The sequence below is a fragment of the Colletotrichum graminicola genome, assembly GCF_000149035.1.
Source record: "Colletotrichum graminicola M1.001 genomic scaffold supercont1.77, whole genome shotgun sequence".
Classification (NCBI taxonomy): Eukaryota; Fungi; Ascomycota; class Sordariomycetes; order Glomerellales; family Glomerellaceae; genus Colletotrichum; species Colletotrichum graminicola.
In genome coordinates this window covers 4,254-22,644 of record NW_007361081.1, presented here as the reverse complement: position 1 = coordinate 22,644, position 18,391 = coordinate 4,254, and the positions used below count along the sequence as shown (strand labels likewise).

Here is an 18,391-nt window from a genome sequence, read left to right as displayed (position 1 = left end):
AAAGGCTCAAAACCCCGGCGACTTCAAGCTCCATGCATTATACGGTAACATTTGCAGTTGATACATGGACACCAACACAGTCTTGTTTGGGCACAATTTCCGTCTCTGCATATCAAGGATTCAGTCACATCCCGCTTCAATGTTTGCCTTTCTCACGTTTCGCTTAGTAGGTTATTTCCACCACATATGCGTTAGAGTGGGTCGGCTAGTTATCAGTGGCTTTACATCAGCAGGACGTGGACAACATCGCATCGCACCGCCATAGAAAGTCGCATTATGGCCAACGGCAGCCACGTGATAGAGCACTTTATGAATTTCATGCTTAATTCTAGCCTTACTAACTAGGCTTTCGTTGATTCTAGTACGAAGAACTCGCCCATATGTCAGGCTCTCTCGCCCAACATGGCTTCCTGTTGGTTTCACCAGGGTGGTGATACAGTTAAACGTACGTATCGAGTGGAAATTGACGAATAAAAGGGGTAACTGGTGGTTCTGAATTATGCGTAAAGAGGGAAACCATCGTGGGATTGCTCGGCGAAATGGCCAAGCAATAGCCCCGTGGATACGGTGGATCCACGGGTAATTGGCCGCAGTTTATCCGGTTATCGGCGTTAATTCATAACGCCGAAATACAGGCAATGGTCAACATCGCAACACTTACCAATCACAATTGGAATATTAGATTTCCCTCAGCCAAGCATGGCTGTTTCAAGCAAGCATTGTTAAAAAAAAGTGATATTTCCTACCACTTCTTGGTAGCAAGGGAAGCTCTTTCTTTTTTATCTTTTTATTTGGCATAGCTTCCCTTCATTAACTATAAAGTAATACACTTTTGATTTTAATTGCTAACTTCTGATTTGTGTCTCATGGAAACTTGGCAATAACGATGTTTGGAATGTTTCCAAAAAGCCAACAATATGTCGTTTTACCTCTTTCTGACGACAAAAGTGATAATAGAGTGACATCGTCATTGTCAATTGCAACCATCCTAGCTAGGTCTCTCTAGTCTGTCATCTCTGTCGCAATTGCGATAGATCCAGCCAGACCGATGGATCCGTCGTTGCGCGATGGATCCGGTATGGCATCATTGTAATAGGTCAAGCCAGCCCAGCGTCACCGTGACCTATCGTAATTAGCCTACCTGCGCTACAATAATCATACCATTTTAGAATTCGTGGTTATTTTGTATGCCGAAGAACATTGGTAGACTGATATTCCTGTTAAAGAGCTGTATTTCTATTCATATAGGTGTTTGAGATAAAAGTTCGTAGAAACTCTTCTATCACGACCAACATATCAAAGTCACAAAAGTGGAGATACCCCCCACTGGAGGATGACTGGCTAGCTTACTTCAACACAACAAGTTGGATTCCGATGCTGATAATGCAACGTGGCATCAGTCGCAGCTGTAACGTCGGCTTCTCAAAGTGAGATCGCATTAAAACCGACAGTAGCGGTTAAGATATGAGTGTACAAATAGCCCCTTATTAACGGCTGGCCTTCATTATAACACCTGCCAAGAAAACACCCACCACGTTCTTTACAAGCCATGGCGACTGAAAACAAGTATATCATGAGGCAATGTACCGTTGCTGACAGTGATGAGCTGACACGCAACAACATCCCCGCCTTCTGGGCAGATCGGCACTGGAACCTGGCCTGGCGTCATCGGACCCTCGAGTACCATATCTCCCAGGTAGCCAAGCGCACGCCGCGGAATCTATTGAGCAATCCCGAGACGAAGCGACAACAGAAGGCCGTCGATCCTGCTACCGGGCGTATCGTAGGCTTTGCACGTTGGTATCTTCCCGGCTCCCACTCCACAACCGCCGACGGTACACCCACATGGCCTGACGCCGTGGTTCCGGCCGTCACTTCCGAGGAAGAAGCTGAAATCCAGCGTGTCGCCAAAACGGCCCACTGGGACCCGAACGAGGAGTCAGATGAGCTGATCATCCCCATACGTGAGGCGAAGGATGAAATTCTTGCGAAGAAGCCGTATATGCGTTAGTCGAATTTTCTCCTATCCGTTATATTGGGATTAATGATTCTGCTAGGCTTAGATTATTTGGCCGTACATCCCGATAACCAAGGCAAGGGAATCGGTACTCTATTGGTCGAAAGCGGCATGAAACAGGCGGAAGAATTGAAGTTAGACATATTCGTACACGCTATGAAAGCCGGAGTTGGGGTTTATAAGCGGCTTGGCTTTTATATCGAGAAGGAATTCTTCCAAGACGATACCAAATATGGCGGCGAGGGGGAAGTTTACACAGCTCTCATGATTTATAGACAGAAGGTTTGACATGACTTGTTATACACTGTAACTCTCGAAATAGAGCATCTTTAGTATCGGTCGATTTGTGTTCATGGAACCACCTCATTTTGACTTTCAGCATCTAAGTGCCTGTTTCTATATTTTCTCATAGTGTCTTTACTGCCCCAGAAGTTGACAGTTAGATTCCAAGAACAATATCATTCTGAATCCCAACTAGTCCATTAAACAACCTCAGATGCTAGACAACTACTGAGCGTTTCATTCCACACAGCCTACATACTTAGGTGAAGGCAATCCATAGTGAAATGAATACCAGTTAGGGCCTAACCATTTCTTATGTTCTCTCTTCCCCTTCATCAAGAACTCTAATAGCCTCACGTCCCCTGGCTTGCCTTTAAGCTGAATGGCCAGTCCCTGAAGGTCCCTGATAATTGAATCCCACGAGGCCTTATCCCGCGTCTTGAAATCCCACTGAGCTGTGCGAGCTCGTTCAAGTTGCACGATAACATCGGACAGTGATATTGCAACGATAACTATAGCAGTTGGTGCATTGGATGCGAATAGTGGGATCTGCTGCCTCGATCCGGCCTAACCGAATGGCTGGTTGTGCTTCGTGAGATAGGCCCCTGCAGATTGCTAGGAGTAAGACGCGTTTTTTTTGCTTCACTAATATCCATCCCAAGCCGTAGCTCCCATATAGAAATCGCTTCTGTGGGTTGCTAAGGATTTCATTGGCCTCGACGACAAGACGGTAGCGTTCAGCTGGGATTATTCTTGGTACAGCGTCTAGGAGGTTCTCGTTTAGGGAGTGGAGATCAGGATGATAACTTCATGAGCCGGTGGAACTTCTTCTTCGAGTGCGGCCTGCCCGGCTAGGCGCTAAGGATATCGTGAGTGGAAAGACAAGGGGTTCGGGGCCACAAGTCCGGTCGTGGAGCAAGGAGGTGGAACAGGATTAGGACACTGCCCACGCGAGTGTGAGTAACGACGATAGGACCTGAGAAGAGCTTGTGAGGCACTGGACCACTTGTAGAGGATACCCATCGACATCTTAATCTTAGTATGCGAAGGCTGCAGATTGCATTTCGGCCCGGTATCAAGTGGATGCTCTGTGATGCCCGTTGGTTTCGATAGAGTTAGCCTTCTACATAGATTGGCTTGTGGCACCAATAGGTTTAAAGCAAGGATACAAACAGTACAGCAGTTCATTGGCTCCACACTCACAAATTGATGCACTGCGCAAAAGGCGGCTTGAGTTACAGCGGTCGCGGCGTCAACCTGCGCATATTTGCTCTTAAGGAGCACTGGGTATTATTGGACGTGCAAGGTTGCTGAGAAAAATAATAAGTGTATGCGATATTCAATGCCCAAACTTGATGTCTCTTGGATTCTGAGAAGAGATCTGTCTATCATCATCATCGATAATATTGTAGAAGCAATGGAAGAGATAAAAAAAGGATCTAATTGCGTCAAGAGACGGTAAACCAGTTGGGACCGGTTCTGGGAAGAAAGAGAAGAAACAGCAGGCCAAGGTATCATTCAATAGTAGGCAACAACCAACATGCGCGAAATGGACGGACGGCCACGATGATTGTTGCTGCGGGGCATCATCCTGTTCAGAATTACTACACGGAACCTATATGGCCACTTCAAGGAATAGCGATCCTACCGTGACAACATTTTAGCTATTATGAGTCCACATCGCTAAGTGGTTGAGCCACTGCGTGCAGCGTTGCCGCATCTACTGCGCCAATATGAGCAAGTTTCGCCCCCTTCGCCTGCACAACAGACGCAGCCGCCCTAAGGCAGCCACGAACCGCCCTCAAAACGCACGCAGGAACTAAACAAGATATAATACGCGTAGGAAAGCGGCCGAGCCAAAAGTCTCAAAGCTCAGAGCCCCAAGCCATTGCTTCTCGACGACGCCGCACACAGATATGGAGACAAAGATCGCCGACAAGCTACTCCTCACGGGGGATTTATGCATTTCCGCAATGGCTGTTGGCCTCTTCTGGTCGGCATCTTCCGGAAACTTCCGAGAGAAGCTCTGGGAGCATGGAGGTATCAAGGGCTGGAATTCGAACCCGAACCTTCGGATATACTTCTACGCGAACTACGAAGAACCGCCCGAGATCCCGTTGATCTGGTCACAGAGGTAAAGACACGCTCCTCTTTGTTACCGTACTTAGCTGCAGACGTATCTAAATATATCGTGGCTGACATCCTCTGATCCCCAGTCTCACCGACGCCATGCTCGCCGTTGCTCTGCTATCCCTGGTCCTCCTGGCAGCCCGGGTGACCTTGGCATATTTTGGTCATATGTCTCGGACGGTCTCGCTGATCTACGACGCCTTGCTCGTCTTTTTCTGGCTCCACAGTATCGAGTCTCAGGCTTCGGGCGACTTCTCGGACCCCGAGCACCCGAGCCCTCGTCCGTGGTACCTGACGCACCACTGTCGGGGCCAGGTGGTGACGGCGTGCCGGGTTGCCCAGGCCAACTTTGCAATATCGATCCTCGCGGCGCTCTTTTACGGCGTAAGGCTTCTGGCCACGGCCGCGGGGGCTGTGGAAGCCTATCGGGAGTATCGAAAGGGCGGGTATCGACTTGATCCGGTGGACCTGGACCTCACGAATGGCGAAGATTGGGCTTCCCAAGGGGCCTGTTCAGAGAGGGAAGGAAAGCGGCAAATGTATCGGGATTACCTTAGCCCCGTGCTTGCTTTCTTCCCAGAAGACCATAGATAGTGCTTCCAAACTGCATTCTCTGTCAATGGTGGTTCTGTCCGTTGCCTTGGTGGATGATGAAATGTCCTATTTGGGATACTTGGGACATCTCTGACTATGTCCACATGCGACTATAAACCCCAGGACCAGCTCTAGAAACCTTGACAGGACTTCTGACGAACCTAGAGAGACGAGCTACAGCCAAAAAGTCGCCGCGCTCGCCGACACAAAGGTGAAGAGTATAGCTGGGACATATTTTTATGACATACGTAGACGAGACATGTATCGGAACAACAAAATTAGACATTTAGAGCTGTGTGTGAACAAAATGGGTATCTCGTGCAAAGAGTTAATCCGCCCTTTCCAACCGAACACTGTAGTCCACCTCTTCATCGCGTGACTCGTCGACTTCGCCTTCATCCTCGTCCTCGTCCTCGTCCTTTGCCAGCTTCCTCAGCCTCTGTCTCACGACCGGATCTTTTTCCAACTCCTGCCACAACTCCAGTTGCCATTCGTCAGCACAGACGTCGTCTTCCTTACGAACCCAAGGCCACCTCCACAGCCCCGCTAAGATTAGGGACCTTTGCAATGTGCGGAAGACTGTCTCCATGAGAACGAAAGTGGTGATCATGACAATGAGTGTCAGCCACCATGCCCAGTCCGCGCCAAATGTCTTTGAAAACCCGTCCCGCACGGAATAAGGCGATGGAGCGGGTGCGTAGATGGACGAAAGGAAACCATTCCACGCCCACCATCCGGAGAAAGTGATAAAGAAGGATGCCATTACGATGGCTGACTTGTGGTGCGTTTCAAGGATGCTGCAACACAATCAGTCTTCGACTATGTTAGAACCAGATCCAATGTCAGGTACTCACAAGCACTTATAGTTGATCCAAATAACACCCAAACTAAATGAGAGGTTGCCAACGGCAAATAGGCCCTGGTCACTGGAGCGGGCAAACCAAACATACCCCGCCCATACGCCCCAATACGCCAGCACACCTTGACACGCTCCTGAGAACATCCAGGCAGTATATTTGGCCAGATTCAGTCCCATGTTTCGTTGACCATACATGTACAGCTCTGGGACTGCAAGCAGGGTGTCGGCGCTGAGGTCCTGCTCCCAGACACCCATGCAGATGACACAGAGACTGGTGAACAGGGTGTTGAAGACAGTCAAGCTAGCCGACTCGTAGAGCGAAGTACCCGTGTATCCGTTGTAGCGCTGGTACATGGCAGTTGGAAGGTAAAAGAACATCTCCTTCCAGAAAGTGCAAAGAATGAACTTGGCGGTCCGTACATAGTTCCATCGGCCATGCACCAAAAGTAACCGCTGCAAGTATCGGAATTGGGCTATGGCGTAGTCAGCTACTCGAGCAGCCTGCAGGCCCTCTTTCCCTGAGATGCCGACGCCGACGTGGCTGGCAGAAATCATCGCCAAATCGTTGGCGCCGTCACCAATGGCAAGGGTTAGTCCGTGGCCCATGCGGCCTTTCAGCTTACGAAGCTGGGACCGGACGGTCTGTACCATAAGAGCCTTCTGCGCAGGCGAAGCACGGCAGCAGATAACGGAGTCGACGAAGGGCACAACCGAGTAGAACTGGGCGGTCAAGTCGGGCGAAGTCTCAATGGAAGCCAAGGATTGCCCGTCGATGACAACAACACTGTGGACAGAACCAGAGTGTAGGTCTTCAGATAGTGCTGCCATCTGGCCGCTAAGATCTCCCCTGGTAACATCAAGAGTAAACAGGTCGGACACGGGCTGGCAGATGCGGGCCGAATGGGCAATATTGATCGCTGTCTCGCGCTTGTCGCCGGTCAACATCCAGATCCTGATATTTGCCCGTCGAAGTTTGTCGATAGTCTCTGGCACACCCCCTTGAAGCTTATCTTCAATCGCAGATGCGCCGACAAGGTTGAAAGACTGCTCAATGATCTCGGCTGCAGCCTCAATCTTTTCCTGACGGTCGGTCAAGCTAGTTGCGGCATCATCGAATGTCCGTTTCCACGTGCGGTAATCTTGGACCGAGATGAACTTTTGGGCGAAAAGCAGCGTGCGGAGGCCTTCGGTCGCAAAGTCGTCGATATGTTTGAAACATCGTGTAAAAATAGCCGAATCGTCGGCGATGGCAGGGTCATCGAGGAAAGCGAACTTCTTGGGGGTATGATGGTTAGTCAAGGGAGAGGCTGGCGAAGCCTCATATGAGGCAGTGCGGATGTTAATCGAAGGTCGGAGGAGATCGCCCGATTTTCTCATTTTGCTTGCCTCGAAGGACTGGCTACGGTCCGCATTAGGTCTCGTACTCGGCCCTGAAGAACCACGTGCAATGCCGATGCTTCTTCGTAAAGACATGCTTGCACGGCCGCTGACGCTGATTCTCGGCTCTTGTTGTTCGCTCTTTCTAAGAAGCTCATGTTCCAGGTCCGCGCTTTTTCGAACATCTTGGGCCTTTTGCAAAGCCAGATTGGCCAGCTTGAGTCTTGGAAGGATAACCGAATCGGCACCTTTGCAAATGATGCAGATACGTCCATCGGGGTAACGCACAACAATGGACATCCTCTTTCGGTGACTGCTGAACTCGATAACGTCCAGAATCTCGAACGTCATATCCTTCTCAGGGCCGGCAGCATCAGAAATGAGCCGTAATGTGACACATGAGGACGTCCGGGAGACGACGGTGTATCCGAGTTCCTGCGCTGCTCGAACGATTGCCAATTCGTCGGGGGACGAAGACTGGTATTCAATCTCGCCGTTACGAATTTCCGGGAGACAAGTGTGGCAGAGAGCCATAGCCAGGATGTAATCTTTGGCTCGTCTGGCAAAAAGGGAGTGGGGTCTCAACCCGATGAATTCCAAGAGCTCTTTGGTAGTAACATCCGGTTGCACATGGTCTGGGCGACCCGTGGAGCGCCACTGGGAGGAGGACCGCCGTGTGGACGGGGCGCGGGAGCGCGCCATGGATGGCCTTCCAAGAGACGTAGGCGACTGGACGTTATAATCGGCATCAGCATCGGTTCTGGTGTGCTGAGTCGAAACTCGGCGCCCTCCTTTGGCCTCGGAAAGCGTCTCAACGGAGCTATTCGCGCCATCCTCGGCCTCCAGGTCAACGTCGGGTTGATGAAGCCAAGCTGTACCCGCAATGCTTAACTTTCGGAACTTCATGACGTTCTCAGTTAGCGTACCCGTCTTGTCGGTAAATACGTAGCCCACTTGACCCAGATTTTCGAGAATTGTGTTTGTGTTGCATCGCGCAGGCGTGTCTGTCTCGGCGTGGTACATCTCAACATCAGAATTGAGCATGAATAGCTGCCCGACTTTGACAATCTCAAGACTGATATATAGCGCCAGGGGGATGACATTGTTGAACTGAATGATGAAGCCGATGAGGATTTCGTAGAACTTGACTTGGGCATCTTTGAGATACCACATTCTTCGCTCCTGCGACCTCTGCCACATGAGATATCCCATAGAGCAGCCAATAGACAGAATAATGACGTAAATGGCGAGGGTGGCAACAATCTTGTTGGATACAATTTCCAGCGCCGGCTTTTTCGCTTTGGGATGTTGATTGGCATTCATCCGGATTTTGCTTTCCTCCCCAGTGTTGATGACAATGCCGATGGCGGATCCGGTGTTCCTCAAGATGCTGCCGCGGTAGACAACTTCGTTAGAGGTGAGTGGTAGTGACTTGCCGTCGACAGTGATCTTCCCGTCGAACTTGTAGAGATCAGGATTCGGGTCCTCGACGACGAATTCAGCATTGGACGCGATGATCTTTTCAAGCGTGTCATAACCTTCCAACGATGCCGACGCTTGCTTGCTCTTGAGGCTGGTCTCGCCGTCAAGGGCCATCGTTTCGATGTAAGCCAAGCCATTTTCTCCGTTGGCGTGGAGCAGTATGATGTCTGCCGGGATTGGGTCATCTCTTGATATCTTGATGAGATCTCCGACCTCAATATCACGCCATTTGGTCGTTGTCCAAGGTCCTTCTCCAGAATTGGTCTCAGACGAATTTTGATTCATCCTGGACAGTCCGCCAAGCTTGGATGGCCAATTTCGCATGACTGTGCTACCATTTTTCGAATGCTTGAGCACGTGTGCTGCCTGTGCATTCTCCACCTTGTCGAGCCGGTGCCGCTTGAAATCATCGTATCCCTCTTTCGCGATTGTTACCAACACGAAGAACAGCAGCGGTAAAATAGTCGTGAAGTTTCCGGTCGTCGAGATGCCGGGTATTGTCTGTGGCACACCAACGCAGAGGAAGTAGAAATTACCGATTCGGGAAAACTGAAACAACAGCTGCTTTGGAACAAAATCGTATAAGGTGTATCGCGAGGTTCGAATGGCATTGGACACGTAGGGGTGACCGCCTCGGCGCTCGTCGGACAAAGGCGCATCTTGGTTCAGACGCAGAGGGATCCGACGGCCGTTCTTGGAGGGCGGAAGTGTCTTGCGACCCAGCACCACTTCGGAGAAAATGTTTTTGCACCACGCGACCGCATCGCGTCTTAAGATGACGTTGGATAATCGCGTCTTGCCAGGCCTGCTGTCGGCTTCAGGAGGCGCAACGGCCGGTGGCGCGTCGTGTGTCGGCTTTTCGTTCATGGTAGCCGCATTGGTCGAGCGAGTGACAATTGCACGAGTTCGGTCTCGTGGGGAGGAACATTTCCGACTTTAAACGAGCGATCGCGTCGATCTGGAACTGCGCGAGTCGAGGGCAGCGGCGGAGCAGACTCGGCGCAGCGATCGAGGTCTCCTGGTGCTTCAGTGAGACTGGACATGTAAAGAAACCATTTGCAACGCCATTGTACCGTTCCCCAGGCTGCTGATGATAGGGAGGAGAAGACCTGTGAAGAACGAGGTGACGGAGCAGAAAAGAGCGGGCATTGAGTTCGTCATTGCTGACCTGCACCCTCGCGCGTGGTGGGTTGCCAAGGCTTCTTGGCGAAATTAGAGCTGCAGACACCACGACGGCAACCTGTTGCTGCAGATGTCAATCAGGTACGAATACAGGGCAGATGCCCCCCATGGAAGCCACTGCCCGTATCAATGTCTCCACGGGCGGTGGGCTCAACTGGCCAGGTTCTCGCTGTTGGGGTTGCCGGTCATTGTAACGCTTGTCAGTGCAAGGTGTCGATTCAGTGCGGAGACGGCGACGCGGTCTCTGGTGAGGTTGACAGAAGGTTTACCAAGGTTCAGCCAAGGTTCATCGCTATTCTCTGACGCAAGCTGACAGCCAGATCTTCTCCAACATGCGGTGCGATGATGATCCAAAGCTTAATGGTCTGCGGCCCTCCACGAGGACCGCTAAGACCGCCAACGAACGACGCGCTAGGTATTATTAGTGTCGAGACCCTGGTAGTGATTGGCTTCGGAGAAACTGCCGAATACCGTTGCTTCATTGCCACAATAGCGTCGAATAGTTGCCGAATCTAGATTCGCTCCGGCTCTCATCGTCGGACGTGCATGCAGCAGCAGAGCAGAGAGGATGTCGCCGCCGCGATAAAAGGCCCGCACTTGCACAAGATTCATGTTCCCATCGGCCGCAGTAAATGCATCCATGGTCTCGAAAGACGGCACCCAGGACGCGGATGCCAATGCAATCTGGTATTGTACATAGTACTTTGGTCACCACCACCCCCCTGCAGTCTGCCTCCAATTCCTCAACCGCAAGAGTCATACGCGGGAGAGACTGGGGAGGAGGCTAAGCAGGCAAGATGCCGTGTCGCAACGTTGCGTTGCAGCTTGGTGGAGTATCGCACATACGTATGAGAAGACCAGAAAGCCTCGACATCTAGGTAGTCGTCGTCGGCATGAATTCATCCGGTCGAGGTGTTTGTCGCATGATGATGATGGGTGCGGCGCCACCGTCTCGTCTGTTGTGTGATGACAAAACCAATTGAAATGGGATGAAAGGTGAGGAAGGGCATCGTATCGTGGTGGTTAGAGAGTGAATAAGGTATGGTGCGGCCGCAGACAGAGATCCACCAGAACTTGAAGAGCCGTGCCAGTTGATTATCTAAGCACTGTACACAACCCGGCTGTGCTCCCTTCTTCCGCACGAACCGGAACAAACCCCTTTAGGATACACATCGGGCCTTCAATCAGCTAGGTACCGTCACAGGGACACGGCATGAGCTTACGTAGGTGTTTCCCTCTATTTATGAATCGAGCGACTCCAGTATGATCGCCGTCTGGGGACCCCCTATTCCTCGAATCCCAAAACGGTAAATACCTAGGTATTACTATCGGCAGGACTTTAAGGCTACGTAGTGGAGAGGACCATCACCCAAAAGGCAAAAATGCAGAAAGAAAAACAAATTGTAGATTGGGGACAATACTCTTAGAAAGTCCCCATTTTCATAACGGCTGATAAATACATACATAGATATATACATAAAAATGATAATGCCACAGGATATATTATACGTTAATTACTGCCCGTAATTAACGGCGTCGTTTTTTGCGACAGATAACAATAACAATGCTGGCCTGCTTCTTGAAGACTGAGATACTGGGTAATGCCTTATGCATTGCACCGTCTGAGACACGATCATCCGGTTCGCAGATCATGAACAGTGAGCCAAGGCAGTGGATGTCTCTTCAGGCCCGCTGAGAGCAACAAGTAAAAGGAGAAAGAACGACGAACTACATGCGCCATTTTCTCCATGACGATGATTCGACGTCTGCCGTCCCGTCTCACAATGGCCCGCTCGAGATGCCGCTTTCTAGCGCCTCTTGACACCGGCAGCCGTGAGCTTTTGTGAGATGAAGTCGGCCATCTCACCGGCATTTCTGCCGTACGATAAGTGGGCGGGAAGGATGATGAGCGTGCCTTTGCAGACGGCGTCGCCCGTGGCGCAGATGATCTTTGTCTTCTCCTTGGGAAAGTTGGGGATCTGGCCCTTGTCCTGGGTGTTCTGCGTGTCTCCGAAAGTGAATGCCGCGACGATCTGGTCCTTCTGGGCCTGGGGGAGGTTCTCAACAGCGCGGTGGGTGAGTGCCGCCCCCTGACTGTAACCGCCGACAACGAGCTTGGAGTCAGGGCACTCAGAGTTGGCCTTGGCGATGAGCCGCTTCATCTCGGCGATGCCCTGGAGGTCCGCGCCGCCGGGCAGCGCGTTGGTCGCCAGGCCGGCCGCATAGTCGACACCCTCGACCGCCACGCTCTGGAAGTTGGCCTTGACATCGTTGGCTGTAGGAGGGCCGCAGACGGTGCCCATGTTGCCGACCTCGGTCGATCCGCGGGCGAAGAGCATGATGACATCTTTGCAGCCGCCCTGGGTGAACTCTTTGGCAGTGATGCCCACGCCGCCGATCTGGCGGCCTTCGAGTTCGCGGACGTCAACCTCATTAACGGAGGTCTCGGAGAGCGTGGGAAAGGCGGCCGTGACGGACGCGAGTGCGAAGACGTTGAGGAACTTCATCGTGACTGGAGAACGGGAGACGTATTGAAACTGTGAAAAGAAGGCGGGCTGTTCCCAGAGCAGAACGAATAGTATCGCAAGAATGAATGACTGCCTGTTGGGCTTGAACTGATGGGCGAGCTGGCTGCTGTGTCAAATACAATGTGCGAATAACGATGAGATGAGTGCAATCTCAGAGGAGACTTACAGCAACCTTTATACTAGGGCTTACCCACATCAACTCACGCGGTCCCGGCTAGTCTTGATATACAGAACAGCTGGTGGTTCAATACATTGGTGTTTTCTCCCCTACGAAAACAAACCTGTGCCGTAGGTCTAACCTAGATCGACCAATCGCGTCTCTCCAAATGGGCAAGCCGGTCAGGGAGGCTGCTTCACTGCCCGACAAGTCACCCTTGGCCCTACAAGCCGACTCTCGTGCTGGAGGGGAATATGGATCCCAAGGCACTGATTGAATGGGGAACGGTCCGAATCGCAAGTTTGTCTCTTTTGGGATATGAGAGCCAAGCCACTGGGTAGCCCACGCGGCAAGGGCAAATTGCCCAGGTGGTCCCCTACATCTGAGTGTCGTTTATCGGAGATCCTAAGAGCGGGATGGATAGTTCCACAGACCGGCCAAGCACCTGTTCATTTCTCATCGGCAGCCCAAAATGATAGTCTAACGACTGTCTACCTCCTCGAAGGTACAAAGTACAAGGCGGCCCACCTTTACCTAGGTTGCACAGACACACGGCAAAGGTAGTTTAGCAGCTGCCTACCTGTTCAGATGATACAGTGAACAGCCCCTTTCTAAGGGAGCTGGTTAGACAAGGGCGGCCGGTGTTTCGTCGTGCTCGTTTAGAAAACGAGCCAAGATCAACGATGCTTGGTTAGACCCATAATCACCCGCAAAGTTTTATCCTAATGGCTTAAGGCGGAGAGACCATACGGTTGTACATAGTAGGTATACGGTCCGATGGTTGCGTTGGCAGCTGCCTGAATTAGAGCAGTAGGCCAGGAAAGCTAGAATGGTCCGGAAGTATAGGCCGAGCTAACAAAGTTAAACGGTTAACTAGCATGCAACGATGCTGGACTCTGACTTCATAGGCAGCTGCTAGCTTCTCAGTCAGCCAGGAACAACCCCGTAGAAAAGGACGACCCTTGTGGATAAAAGGCCGGTTTGCGAGTTGTGACGGTGGATCGTCTGGCGGCTTTGAGTTGGGTTGCAACGATGTCTCTCGATTAGCGGCTTCAATCTGAGTTGAACGGTAAACATTCTACAAGTTCCAACCTGAAACTTCAGATGACCAGGTCGACGCAAAGAAGTGCGGCCAAAAAGATACTCCTGAACAGGGATAGGGCCGAAGACCCAAGCCGTCTTACATAGTAGTGTGGAACATGTCGAGTAGCCACGTCTCGTCTTGACAACCAAGACCCTGTGCCGCCGTCCGTGGTCTGGCATTTGGTGTGGCGCACAACCACCGACTCGTGAACTGGAGATAAGTTCTCCTGGGGGCAAGCGGTCGGACGTTCTAGCAGACTCGCCAAAGGACCGAGCGCGGGGTGGCAGTCATCAGAGGGATATTTGCAAGGACGTCGACCGGACGGTAAAGACAAAGCAAGAATGGGGCACGCACGGCATGTCCCAGTGTTCCAGATTATACGGATATGTGTGGGGCGATCAACGGCCTTGCAGCATAACTGAAGGTGTTGTGATGTGACAGCTGACAATAAGAAAAATGTGCCGACAGTCTCCAGTAACTCTTCCCTGAGGCGATCCGATGTCCCCCATACGATCGGGTCGCTTTTATTAAGCGTGGAAGCAAGGAAAGCCGAGGTTCTCTCGTTGGGTTGTGGAGCAGCGTTTCTAAAGGCATGAAGGAGTTGGTAGCATGATGTGCCCCCCGATGGACCAAGATCGTACAATTGAGAAAGAGACCAAGTCCCTGTCGATTTTCGAGAGAGGCTGAGACAAGAACGGACTCATGGAGAGAAGGGAGCCGTGTGCCGGGGTGGGTGAAACCACCGGCGGCCAAGACATGCAGTGGCCCGTTAAAGGGATGCTGTGCTCCGTACAACAGCAAGTGTGGGGGGTGTTAAGCGTCCTGTTCAGGGGGCCATGCACTGCTTTTTACGGAAGAAAACGGTAGCAAATACAGATTAGTGGGTTGAGATAGTAGTCCCCGTAAAATGGGCCGATACCATTTTCCGGCAGCATCTATCAGATTAGGCTAGCGCTTCTTTTTGGCGTCTTGCTCGTACTAGCTATTGCACTAGTCATAGAACAACGGATTATTGCAATAAAACAGCTTTGCAAAGAGTAAGACCTTGGGTCGATAGTCAAGGCGGGGGAAAGGTCACGTGGTCGGTATCCACAGCTTCGGTCTATAGATTGACCGCGACCCGGACCCACCTTCTAGACACTCAGCGAGTGACGTCGATTCCATCACCGCTGCATCTGGGACCCCTGGATTCGGCAAAACTCTCGCCTACGACTTCCCCCCTGTTGCAGTAAGCCCAGACCTCCACTCACCCGCCACCCAGCACCCCACGAATTGTGGGGATCTCTATCGCTGCCCGCCACACTTTCTCAGCCTTCCCGTCGTCACACGGACAACCCATCGTTGCCCTGCTGATCCAGTTTCCGCGATAGCTCTTAGCAACAATTCGATAACCTCTGCATTTCTGCTCCCCCCAACGGTCTGGACTCTCTCTCCACTCCTTCTCGAGATCAGTCCTGTCTCCGTCTTTTGAAGTCTCCGCCATTTTCCCTAGTCAACCATTCGCACACCTGCATGTCAGCAACCGGTTTCCCCTCCGCCTTTTGATAAGCTCGAGCCTCGCCCCCCCACCACCCGATCGCAACTTTCGTCGCTCGCCTTAGCTGGGAGCCCTCGACTCTTCGATACGGCCCTACTGGATCAGATCTGTGGTGTATGTCTTTCACAGATCCCACAAATCACTCTTCCAGCCTATCTGGCGACACCAAACATGACTCCGATACTGTCCCGGTGACGGGCACCCAGAACGCGGGGTCGAAGGCTGAAACGGAGCCTCCTGAGCTCGGCAACCAGCAGGGGCCGCAAAGCAAAGCAGTACTGTCCGCCAAAGCGGCAGGCAAGCAACAAGCGACGGGCGATTTGATCGACTTTGGCGACGATGACCTCGAGCCGACACCGGAGACGAAGCCTGCCGCCAGCTTGGACAGCAAATCTGCGCTAGGATCAAGCCAGACCGCCTTTGCACCAGCCTTAGAAAGCACCCTGGAGCCTATGACCTCGTCTATCGCTACGCTTAAGCCTACGAGTCCTCTGCCTGCCGAGACTACCACGCAATATCTCACGATCGAGTCCACCACATACGTTGACCCAACACCTCCCACCCCCAGGGCGTCACAACCTCCTTCTCGAACCCCGTCCAACGCTACCAAACGCCGGTCGTCGTCCGAGACATCCCCGACAAGATCCGACGCCGGCTACGACGAGCGCAGATATGCAAGCGAAGATGAGCAGGAGAATGGATCACGGTCAGAGATTCAGAGCATCATGGAGCAATTCACCGGTGATGGTAGAGGCCCTGGCGCTGAAGAGGTTATGAGTCCGAGGTTGGAGATCGCATCGCCCATGCTGGGCAGCCCTGGAATTCACCATCCTCCACGGAAGTCCAGTCTCGACCCGCTGGTCCCGTCACTGTCCCACCAGGTTCAAGAACTTCAGGGCCTGAGGATACACTCGGCGTCTCCTGTCAGCATGCTTTCTCGAGAGCGAGTCTCCGATGACCAAGGTCCTCCTGTGCCGCCAAAAGATGGGCCACCCGCGACCCCTTCGCGTTCTCACGACGACAGACATATAAGCACAGATTCCCAAATGTCTCCTGGTTTGCCCATCCACCGGCCGCCACCCCCTGAGCCCGAACCCGAACCAGCATTGCCTTTCGACTTTCACCGCTTCCTGGAGCAATTACGGAACAAGAAAGCAGACCCAGTTGCCAGATACTTGAAGTCCTTTCTGTCCGAATTCGGGAAACGTCAGTGGATGGTGCACGAGCAAGTCAAGATCATCAGTGACTTCTTGGCCTTCATCGCCAACAAGATGGCGCAATGTGAAGTGTGGAGAGATGTTTCCGATGCCGAGTTTGACAACGCTCGGGAAGGCATGGAGAAGCTGGTCATGAACCGGCTGTACACGCAAACTTTCTCGCCTGCCATTCCTCCGCCCCAGCCCATTCCCGGCGCGAAACCGAAACGGCGAGGTGGCGAGCGACCCATGGGACCCGGCCGACGTGGGCAGCATCAAGAAGATGTGGAACGGGATGACATCCTGACGCAAAAAATCAACATTTACGCTTGGCTCAGGGAGGAGCATTTGGATATTCCGCCTGCTGGTGATAGCGGGACGCGGTTCCTCAAGCTCGCACAACAAGGTGAGTCAGTCATCAGTCTGCGAGACGTTTTGAGCCTCTCCTGATGTGTCGTAGAACTTCTGAAGATCAAGTCTTATCGGGCGCCACGGGACAAGATAATCTGTGTGCTCAACTGTTGTAAAGTCATCTTCGGTTAGTCTTACCTCACGCGACACTGACCATTCCTCCGGTGAACTAACCAGCATCAGGGCTTCTCAAGCACTCCAAATCGGACTCATCAGCCGACTCGTTTATGCCACTTTTGATTTACGTCGTTCTGCAGGCCAACCCCGAGCATTTAGTTTCCAACGTCCAGTATATCCTGCGCTTCCGGAATCAGGAGAAACTCGGCGGCGAGGCAGGGTACTATCTTTCATCCCTGGTAAGCTTTTTCTACCAACACGGTCTTTATGACACATGCTGACCTGTCGCAGATGGGTGCTATTCAGTTCATTGAGAACATGGATAGGACAACCCTAACGATCACGGATGAGGAGTTTGAAAAGAACGTCGAGGCAGCTGTGTCTGCAATAGCAGAAAGGCACCGCCTCGACTCGCCGGCGGTCGCGCAGGAACCCGTCTTCTCGGAGAAAATGGGCTTCCAGCAAGGCGAGTCTTCCGGACGACCTTCTTTAGACATGATAGGAGAATCTTCTATCCCGCGCCGCTCAATGTCGTCAAACGAAGGCAGCAGAGATGTCGAAGATCAAGCCCCGATCACAGGTCTCCTTCGATCAATACAAAAGCCGCTCAGCACCATTGGGCGCATGTTTTCCGACGAGCCGTCGCCTGCGCCGCCCCCCGTCCCTAGCAGTGCGTCAAGGCCGCCGGGACCTCCCGAACGATTGTCCCCTCGACTGAGCATGGAAAGACCGCCGGATGGGCAGCAGCCCGCCTCCCGGCCTCATTTGTCGGCGGAAGAGGCTGCGGCCAGGCAGGCTAGCGCCGAGGTTGCCGAGGCGCAACGCCTCAGCAGGGCAGAGCATAACAATGTCGTCGAGACGCTTGCGGGCATGTTTCCCGACCTCGACAGGGATATTATCTCCGACGTGGTGTATCAGAAGCAGGGGAGAGTTGGACAGGCCGTCGATGCCTGTTTGGCCCTGTCTAACTGAGCGCACTGTACATCGGAATCAATAAACATCATTTTTGCTAACGACCAAGGTAGTTCCACTGGATTCCATGACCTGATAGCGCTCGATGTTACTTGGCGTACTACCCATTTGCCACTTCGTCCTGTTGCGCCACCGCCACAACAGCCGTGGCTGGTCGAGGTCGAGTTAGTGTCGATTGGCCGAAATTCCCAGTTCGTTGAGGTCGGCCATCTGCGGACCGCATCGAACAACGGAGAAGAAAGCGAGAAACGTTCCCATGCATGAGTTCCATGTGCTGCAATTAACGCCTCTTGCCCTTCTTGATAATATGCCCCATTAGATACCTAGCAACGTAAACCGGTTCTTCCCAAATGGAGCAAATGTCGCCGCCTACCGTGCGTATCACAAAAGCGTATGTCTCGAGGTCGGAACATAACGAGCTGTAGGCTCAGCCTCCAGACTAATTCAGCCAGCCCACCTGAAACCT

General features: G+C 52.3%; 5 protein-coding genes across 5 annotated transcripts; 3 read left to right on the top strand and 2 right to left on the bottom strand.

Annotated features, from left to right (window-relative positions):
• Positions 1-1,549: 1,549 nt before the first annotated feature.
• Positions 1,550-2,305, top strand: GLRG_11175 (acetyltransferase; the record flags this gene model as incomplete). Its single annotated transcript, XM_008101860.1, has 2 exons — positions 1,550-2,006; positions 2,058-2,305. The coding sequence occupies 2 exons, from the start codon at positions 1,550-1,552 to the stop codon at positions 2,303-2,305; spliced, it is 705 nt and encodes a 234-aa protein (XP_008100051.1).
• A 1,910-nt stretch (positions 2,306-4,215) lies between these two features.
• Positions 4,216-5,023, top strand: GLRG_11174 (uncharacterized protein; the record flags this gene model as incomplete). Its single annotated transcript, XM_008101859.1, has 2 exons — positions 4,216-4,433; positions 4,516-5,023. 2 exons carry the CDS (start codon positions 4,216-4,218, stop codon positions 5,021-5,023), a joined length of 726 nt encoding a protein of 241 aa, XP_008100050.1.
• Positions 5,024-5,351: 328 nt separating this feature from the next.
• On the bottom strand, positions 5,352-9,608 carry GLRG_11173 (phospholipid-translocating P-type ATPase; the record flags this gene model as incomplete). Its single annotated transcript, XM_008101858.1, has 2 exons — positions 5,352-5,820; positions 5,878-9,608. The coding sequence occupies 2 exons, from the start codon at positions 9,606-9,608 to the stop codon at positions 5,352-5,354; spliced, it is 4,200 nt and encodes a 1,399-aa protein (XP_008100049.1).
• A 2,123-nt stretch (positions 9,609-11,731) lies between these two features.
• On the bottom strand, positions 11,732-12,430 carry GLRG_11172 (cutinase; the record flags this gene model as incomplete). The annotated part of the gene is made up of 1 exon (XM_008101857.1): positions 11,732-12,430. One exon carries the CDS (start codon positions 12,428-12,430, stop codon positions 11,732-11,734), a length of 699 nt encoding a protein of 232 aa, XP_008100048.1.
• A 2,915-nt stretch (positions 12,431-15,345) lies between these two features.
• GLRG_11171 (uncharacterized protein) lies at positions 15,346-17,925 on the top strand (the record flags this gene model as incomplete). The annotated part of the gene is made up of 4 exons (XM_008101856.1): positions 15,346-16,831; positions 16,886-16,963; positions 17,020-17,192; positions 17,245-17,925. 4 exons carry the CDS (start codon positions 15,346-15,348, stop codon positions 17,923-17,925), a joined length of 2,418 nt encoding a protein of 805 aa, XP_008100047.1.
• Positions 17,926-18,391: the final 466 nt, after the last annotated feature.